This window comes from Salvelinus sp. IW2-2015, unplaced genomic scaffold (assembly GCF_002910315.2).
Source record: "Salvelinus sp. IW2-2015 unplaced genomic scaffold, ASM291031v2 Un_scaffold1758, whole genome shotgun sequence".
Classification (NCBI taxonomy): domain Eukaryota; kingdom Metazoa; phylum Chordata; class Actinopteri; order Salmoniformes; family Salmonidae; genus Salvelinus; species Salvelinus sp. IW2-2015.
The window spans coordinates 207,435-216,458 of NW_019943139.1; the positions used below are offsets into that span (position 1 = coordinate 207,435).

At 44.0% G+C, this 9,024-nt stretch overlaps 1 protein-coding gene and 2 non-coding genes across 3 annotated transcripts in view; 2 read left to right on the forward strand and 1 right to left on the reverse strand.

The window, feature by feature from the left end:
* Positions 1-8,141, reverse strand: part of dclre1b (DNA cross-link repair 1B) — a 21,056-nt gene extending 12,915 nt beyond the window's left edge. Inside the window, 6 exon segments of the mRNA XM_070439556.1 lie at positions 884-1,185; positions 3,969-4,095; positions 4,097-4,152; positions 5,889-6,054; positions 6,491-6,705; positions 6,891-8,141. Of these exon segments, the coding sequence (XP_070295657.1) occupies positions 884-1,185; positions 3,969-4,095; positions 4,097-4,152; positions 5,889-6,054; positions 6,491-6,682 (843 nt within the window). The 5' untranslated portion in view covers positions 6,683-6,705; positions 6,891-8,141.
* On the forward strand, positions 7,498-7,569 carry trnah-gug (transfer RNA histidin (anticodon GUG)). The gene has a single exon. It is a non-coding gene; the product is annotated as a tRNA-His (tRNA).
* Positions 8,142-8,153: 12 nt separating the features above from the next.
* Positions 8,154-8,225, forward strand: trnah-gug (transfer RNA histidin (anticodon GUG)). The gene has a single exon. It is a non-coding gene; the product is annotated as a tRNA-His (tRNA).
* Positions 8,226-9,024: the final 799 nt, after the last annotated feature.

Consider the following 9,024-nt stretch of genomic DNA (forward strand, 5'->3'; position numbering starts at 1 on the left):
ATTGGCGCGACAGACGTCTTTTCACCAAAAAAGTTATTTTTGAGTTGCTGACTTCCTTACTGCAAGAAGGTCAGCACAGTAAAAGCAGTCAAAGCCAATGGTTTCTCTACCATCCAGACAGACAGTATCTAGCAACTTGAAAGCTAACACTGCATCCAGGAGAACCATGTCTCTACCATCCAGACAGACAGTATCTAGTAACTTGAAAGCTAACACTGCATCTGGGAGAACCATGTCTCTACCATCCAGACAGACAGTATCTAGCAACTTGAAAGCTAACACTGCATCCGGGAGAACCATGTCGTATTTGCGCATCCTATTGTACCTCTGTTTGAAATCAATGATGTAGTCCGTCATTGCAACCAAAATATCTCTCGTAACACTGTCAAAGTTTGAATATGCCTCGTAGGCACGGTCTTTCTCTTCTTTAAGAAATACAGAATCCAGTGCTCTGATCAAATTCACCATACCGTCATCCTTGTTCAAATCCTCAACGGATATTTCCAGTGCTGTATCTCTCGCTCTTCCCTCCAGCGATAATACCACCGCGAGTGCTTGCGTTTTCACGTCCAGATCAGTAACCCGTGTCCAGATTGCAAGTTCATTTCCCCAACTTTCGTACGACCTCTTCTCGTCGAAGCGAGGTGGCACATTGTAGTTATTAGCCATCCTCTGCTACCAATGTTAACTCGAAATGACACAACGACAAGGTTCCAGTTTAACAAAGTTTACTATACTATATGAACTCACTACAAGGTAGCCATTCCACTCCAGGCTAGGTCCATCAACAACAAGACTCCCTGCGCAGGCGCACTCTTGACTGTGTGATAGCCCCGTAATAACAGAAGAATAGGGATACTTAAAACATGAACTTAACACCTACCTGGTAAGAGGAGTGGTCAGAGTAAGGCACCACGTGGATGTTAGGATGGAAGGAGACCAGGGGTCTGCTGGTGGGCAGGATGGCCAGGGTGGGGTGTTCCCTGTTCCAACGGAGGAGGTTGGTGGAGCGGATCTCTGACTGGTCCACGGCCCTGATCCGACCCGCTCCTGGTTCAGTGGTGAAGACATCTGGTAGCTCCAGGGCTCTGAGAGTCTTTAGCCTCTCGATGGACACTTCAATCCAGGTCTTAAACTCCATGGCCAGCTGTACCAGTAGAGACTCCTTACCCAGAGTGTAGAGGCCTGCAGACAACACAGACATAGACATACAATTACAACATGATCTTCTGCATCTCTATACCACCAGGAGTGGGGTCAGTTCAGATAAACGTAGGATATGGGGGGTCAGTTCAGATAAACCTAGAGTATGGGTGGGTCAGTTCAGATTAACAGGATATGGGGGGTCAGTTCAGATTAACCTAGAGTATGGGGGGTCAGTTCAGATAAACGTAGGATTATGGGGGGGTCAGTTCAGATAAACCTAGAGTATGGGGGGTCAGTTCAGATAAACTAGGATAGGGGGTCAGTTGCAGATAACCTAGAGTATGGGGGGTCAGTTCAGATAACAAGGATATGGGGGGTCAGTTCAGATTAAACCTGGAGTATGGGGGGGTCAGTTCAGATAAACCTAGAGTATGGGGGTCAGTTCACGATAAACCTAGAGTATAGGGGTCAGTTCAGATAAACAGGATATGGGGGTCAGTTCAGATAAAGCCTGAAGTATAGTGGGGGGTAGTTTAGATAAAACCTAGATATGGCGGGTAGTTCAGAATAAACAGGATATGGGGGGGTCAGTTTAGATAAATCTAGGAAGTATGGGGAGTCAGTTCAGATAAACCTAGGATATGGGGGGTCAGTTCAGACAAACAGGATATGGGGGTCAGTTCAGACAAACCTAGAGTATGGGGGGGTCAGTTCAGATAAACCTAGGGATATGGGGGGTCAGTTCAGATAAACCTGGGATATGGGGGTCTGAAGTTCAGATAAACCTAGATATGGGGGGTCAGTTCAGATAAACCTAGGATATGGGGGGTCGTTCAGATAACGGAGTATGGGGGGGTCAGTTCAGATAAACCTAGGATATGGGGGTCAGTTCAGATAAACCTAGGATATGGGGGGTCAGTTCAGATAAACCTAGGATATGGGGGTCAGTTCAGATAAACCTAGGGGGAGAATATGGGGGTCAGTTCAGATAAACCTTGAGTATGGGGGGTCAGTTCAGATAAACCTGGATATGCGGGGGGTCAGTTCAGATCCTAAACCTAGGATATGGGGGGTCAGTTTCAGACAAACAGGATATGCGCGGGTCAGTTCAGATAAACCTAGAGTATGGGGGGGGTCAGTTCAGATAAACCTAGAGTATGGGGGGTCAGCTTCAGATAACCATCTAGGATATGGGGCGGGTAGTTCAGATAAATCTAGGATATATGGGGGGGTCGATTCAGACAAACCAGGATATTGGTGGGGGGGGCGTTCGCCAACAGTTGGGGTACAGTTCAGACCAAAAGGATATGGGGGGGTCAGTTCCGTACAAACAGGATATATGGCGGCCGTTCCCAGTTCAGAACAAAAGCGATATATCGGGGGTCAGTCAGACAAACAGGAATATGCGGGTGTCAGTTCAGACAAACAGGAATATGGGGGGCTCAGTTCAGACAAACAGGATATGGGGGGTCAGTTCAGACAAACAGGATATGGGGGGCAGTCAGTCACAGTTAGCGCCCTAGCTCAGACAAACAGGATATAGGGGGTCAGTTCAAGATAAAACAGGATATTGGGCGGGGTCAGGTCAGATAAACTAGATATAGCAAAGTGGGGCCTTTTTTGTAAGTTGAAGCTCATTTACTGCATTTCTAGACAATTTAAAAAACTCAAATACTATTTGGAGAACAGCAAAAACAAACAAWAATTACCCCAACCATTAATTATCACTGCAATATTAGGTTTAAAGGTCTGTGGAACGGCATATACAACGTCAACCATTACTCAAACTCATTATAAATGGTCTCATTTACTTGTGGAACGGCACACACAGTGCAACGTGAAATAGACGCATAATACACATGATCAAATAACAACAAGGCCGACTTCAAATGCCGACATGCGTAGGTGGAGCGCGAGTTAGGGAATGAATCGATCATAGCATTTCTTGACTAATGTAAGATAGCATACCATTCCTAATGTGATGAGTAGATTGGGTTATATTATTAGCCTAAATTATAACTATGCAATCACTGTTAGCAAAACAGACAGTTGGTCAATTTAAAAATGAATTTACATTAGGCGAATCTTCCCCTAGCCTATTGGACAGGCCAACTATGACGACATCAATGTGGAAGTGTTTTTTTGTAGCCTACTTTTACATGTTTGGTCTTGAGACAGGAGACTGGCATACCCAACTGACGCCCCTGGCATACCCAACTGACGCCSCTGGCCACGAAGAAACTGGATTTKATTTGTTTTCTAACTCATTGAAGCTTTTAAAAACCATTTACGCATATGAAAAAACACACACTATAGAGAGTCAGATAGTTTGTTAATTAGTTAGCTACTACTCATTGTTGCGTTGTAATTWAAAAAAAAWGTTTTACCTTTATTTAACTAGGCAATGCTGTGACCCTGATTCGAACGGGGGTTGCTGCAGCCACAACGCAGACTACTAACCACTACACGATCACGGCGAGCTACCAGGACTGATGGGGAAATTTAAGGAGATACTCAAGCGTGCGGTCACTGTCAGAGGGAGCTGGCTAAATGCCCGTTTCAAGTTAAAGCACAGATGAATAGTTATCTTTTTTGGATACAGTTTGATTACAGCCAGCTAACGATTTCAGAGTTTCGGCGACCACAACGCCAGCGCACTAACCACTATACGAGAAACGGAGAGCTACCAGGACTTGTAGCAAGGCAAGACAAGCAGTATCATACCTACACACACACACAACACTACACTACACACACACACACACTACACACACACACTACACAAAAACGAGTAGCTTAACAGTTAAAAGCCTCTGTCTCACCAATGACAACATTGTGCTTGGGCTGGCTACGGATGATCTCTTTGATCTGCTGAGTGGCTCGTTGTCTGGAGGGCAGGGTGCGTGTGGGGTCACAGTTAGTGTTGTCCAGGTACAGGACATCTACAGTTTGTGTTGGTCCTTAGACACGGCTCGCGCAGCATGGACGGAGTGTAGCGGAAATCTCCTGGAAAGACAGAGAAGGTACATACTCTTTAGAATTAAGGTGAGAAAACAACATATTTTATTACATTTCAGGCACTACATACACTATATATGCACACAAAAGTATGTGGACATCACTCAAAAATGAGTGGAATTAGCTATTTCAGCCATACCCGTTGCTGACAGGTCTATAAAAACAAGCATTGGATTATATGTCTATGTTTGGTTGCAGCTGTCGGTTTGCCTTTTGCAGATTTCATAAATACAATCACGGGGAAAACGTACAGTTTGGAAAGCCAATGCCTACTGCCGATAATCTGTTCTGTAGAACCAACAGAAACATATTTTCTCAACAAGTCTCAACTTGGAGCTAACAGCAGCACTGTTTTTCAATGTAGCTCATCTGAGAGGAGCTTCTCAGCCATCCCTGTGAGTAGCATAGGGCTTTATCTATAGGTGAGTCAGTGTGCCACTGGAAATGTTATTTAGTAGCATTGCAGCCTATGATATATATATATATATATCACACACTGCTCAAAAAAATAAAGGGAACACTTAAACAACACAATGTAACTCCAAGTCACACACCTTCTGTGAAATCAAACTGTCCACTTAGGAAGCAACACTGATTGACAATAAATTTCACATGCTGTTGTGCAAATGGAATAGACAAAAGGTGGAAATTATAGGCAATTAGCAAGACACCCCCAATAAAGGAGTGGTTCTGCAGGTGGTAACCACAGACCACTTCTCAGTTCCTATGCTTCCTGGCTGATGTTTGGTCACTTTTGAATGCTGGCGGTGCTTTCACTCTAGTGGTAGCATGAGACGGAGTCTACAACCCACACAAGTGGCTCAGGTAGTGCAGCTCATCCAGGATGGCACATCAATGCGAGCTGTGGCAAGAAGGTTTGCTGTGTCTGTCAGCGTAGTGTCCAGAGCATGGAGGCGCTACCAGGAGACAGGCCAGTACATCAGGAGACGTGGGGAGGGCCGTAGGAGGGCAACAAACCCAGCAGCAGGACCGCTACCTCCGCCTTTGACTAGTTAGAGAGAGACTGAAGTACAGTGTAGAGTATGGCGTGTAGAATAGTCACCAGTGAGAGTATGGCGTGTAGAATAGTCACCAGTGTAGAGTATGACGTGTAGAATAGTCACCAGTGTAGAGTATGGTGTGTAGATAGTCACCAGTGTAGAGTATGGTGTGTAGAATAGTCACCAGTGTAGAGTATGGTGTGTAGAAGTAGTCACCAGTGTAGAGTATGGTGTGTAGAATAGTCACCAGTGTAGAGTTATGGTGTGTAGAATAGTCACCAGTGTAAGAGTATGGTGTGGTAGAATAGTCACCAGTGTAGAGTATGGTTGTAGAATAGTCACAGTGTAGAGTATGGTGTGTAGAATAGTCACCAGTGTAGAGTATGGTGGTGGTGAGTATGGTGTGTAGAGGTATGGTGTAGTAAGAGTAGTCACCAGTGTAGAGTATGGTGTGGTAGAGTATTGTATCACCAGGTGTAGAAGTATGGTGTGTAGAATAGTCCACCAGTAGTCAGGGAGTATGTGTTGTAGAGTATGGGTGTGTAGAGTAGTTAATAGTCACCGTGTAGAGTATGGTTGTAGAGTATGGTGTGTAGAGTAGTCACCAGTGTAGAGTATGGTGTGTAGAGTATGGTGTGTAGAGTATGGTGTGTAGAATAGTCACCAGTGTAGAGTATGGTGTGTAGAGTATGGTGTGTAGAGTATGGTGTGTAGAATAGTCACCAGTGTAGAGTATGGTGCCAAAGTATCCTTGGAACAGGAACATGACGGCCCCTGGACAGTGGTTAGCATCCATGAGAGTAACGGTCAACCTCTCCTTGCCTATATCATCCAGAGGCAACGTGTTGGGTTCCCCCACCTCCAGAGGATGGATCCATCGCTCTCCCACCTGAACACAGAGAAGAAGAGAGGAGGCCTTATCACAAACTGAAGTATAGAGCACCTAAAAGATAATCAACGCTTTTGCAAATAAAAAGGAGATGCTACGCCAAGGAGGTTGGCGGTACCTTAATTGGGGAGGACGGGCTCATGGTAATGGCTGGAGCGGAATCGGTGGAATGGGTTCAAATACACAAAATACATGGTCTCCGTCGCTCCATTCCATCGCTCCATTCCATCGCTCCATTCCAGCTATTACTATGAGCCGTCCTCCCTTCACTAGCCTCCACTGATGCTATGGTTTATACAGTCATTCATATTTCAATAGCTAGCTCAAGAATTGGTCATGGCAAGCAAGAATAGTTGAAACAATTATCCCATATTCACATTCCTCATTGTTGCCTTGTGTTTAATGTAGAATATAATTGATACTTTGTCTGTCACACCTGTAGTTTGAGTTTGAGCAGCGTGGCAGTAACCGGTGAACAGTAGATTGGTCTGTTGGCCCAGGTCGAGGTCAGGCTCACAGTATGGTCACTGTGCATATGGGACAGGAAGAACAGGCGGACATGCGGACACTTCCTAACCTGCCAGAAGTCCACAGCCAGTGGAGTATGAGGGATGAGTTTTCCATTCATTATCACAGCTCTGGAGTATCCTCCTGAGAAAAAGCCACAGTTAGCCATTCAAACTACTATAAAACAGCTATTTGGCATATATATATATATATATTCGCTAGTGTTGCTATGAAATATGTAAATTGTGTGTTAATTGTATGGATAAAGGCAACATTGTTCTGCCCTCTAATTGACCTGTCAAAAGACTTTGATAGTGTTGATCACTCACTGGTAATTCAGAGGCTTTATTCAATTGGCCTAGACTAGGCTGCATGTAAGACCACACCCTGGTCTCAGGGATGGCTAATTGGAAATTCCTTCGGTCTCTATTGAGTTAGGTAAAACTGCTTTCAGTTGTTAATGGTTCTTCAATTGGATGTTTTGGTAGGTCAATTCAGAAAGCTGATTGAGGACCTTATTACTGATAAATATGTTTATTTATGACCATGTTTTTCTTTCTGGTTGCATTTCATTTGTATTTTGACGTGTGTATTTCTGTAATTTAGGGCTCATCTGTAAAATAGATATTGGTCTCAGTATGACTTCATGATAAAATAGAGATAAAATAAARAAATAAAATGTAAATAAATATTTTGCTAGTACTAGCTAACGTTAGCTATGAAAATAAACTATACTGTTTGCATAGTAGCAGATTATATATATTTCAAACCTAAATCAATTACGTTGAGTGAAATATTACAACGGCTTGGACAACTAARAATGTGAATACTTGCATGCACAGCCAAAGCAAATGAAATGACTGCGCTTGTCCACGTCACTGCATGCTTCAGTTAAAAATCTAATTCTTCCATCCGAGCGCATAGCCCTGGTAGCTCGCCGTGATCGTATAGTGGTTAGTACTCTGCGTTGTGGCCGCAGCAACCCCGGTTCGAATCCGGGTCACGGCATTGCGATACACAATGTCACGGCAAATGGGCTCTTTTTTCCTCCCTAGATGACTATAGTCTGTTTAAAACAAAAATGCTTGTTTAGCTAAACTTAGTCACTGTCACTAGCCGGTTACTTATCCCTGGCACGGTAGTGGCTGCAGGCCTTCGTACACTGGTCAATGTAATAATGTTTACATATTGTTGTACCCGTTTCATATGACTATACACTGTATTCTAGTCAATGCCATCCTATTCAACTATTGCTGTAACATTACATATACTATTATATCCACGTATTCTTCAGATATACTATATAATGTAACCACAAAACGTTACTGTCCATAATGACTATACATCCCATCCCATCRCATACATACATACTGCGGACTCCGAAACGGTTCATCCTAATCTTTCAAAATTCCATTGATTGAATTAAACTGGCTAATTAGCAAACACAAGCAAATTACACCGGTTCCTAAACATCCGTGAACGAGTATTTGAAGAACAAGAGAGAAACCTAGCGTGTACACGTCACTACGTAGCAGTATGTGCACGTTTGAGTAGCCCAAAGTCCCCTCCTTTAAACACGGCCCTGGTAGCTCGCCGTGATCGTATAGTGGTTAGTACTCTGCGTTGTGGCCGCAGCAACCCCGGTTCGAATCCGGGTCACGGCATTGCGAATTCACAATGTCACGGCATAAGGGCTCATTTTTGATTAGATAAACTGAGAGCTAACTCATTTTGACATTCAGCCCTTTTGAGCTTGACTAAGCAGCGAACGTTACACATAAGTGTTGCACAAAGAACGACACAAACACTGTATCACTTCAGCTACGTACGTTTGCTAGCTAGTTAGTTAACAAGACATGGACAAGTAAAGAGGAACAGCCAAAGGAAACGAATACGTTAGTTAGTCAACAGCTACCTGTGCATTTAATTAACTACCAGTGTCGAATGGGCTACRGGTAGCTACAATAGCTAAATCAAGACAACTAACGTTAGCTACTGAACGCTGCATTCTGTCATGTGTGTTATATTTCCATTATATTTAGCAACACGGAGTGTAAACACTTGGACTCACAYGACTGCTAGTTCCAATTCCAAAGATCCTGCCACATTGTTGTGAATGTGTTCCTGACTGTCCCACGCAACGTGACACACGCCGTGCCCCCTTTAGAAAAAAAAAGAGCGGTAAGCTTCTTCTTCTTTTTTTGGTATCAAGGCGTTTGTACATTTGGTTTGTGCATGTCGCCACCTACTGTGCGTTTGCTTGTATTCAATCACGTTACATTTTGTGATACAAAAATGAAAAGGGAAAGGGGGATACCTAGTCGTACAACTGAGTGCCTTCAACTGAAATGTGTCTTCCGCTTACCAACCCTCTGAATCAGAGAGGTCGGGGGGGGGGGGGGGGGGTTGCCTTAATCGATATCCACGTCTTTGTGCCAGGGGATACAGTTGGGTTAACTCGCT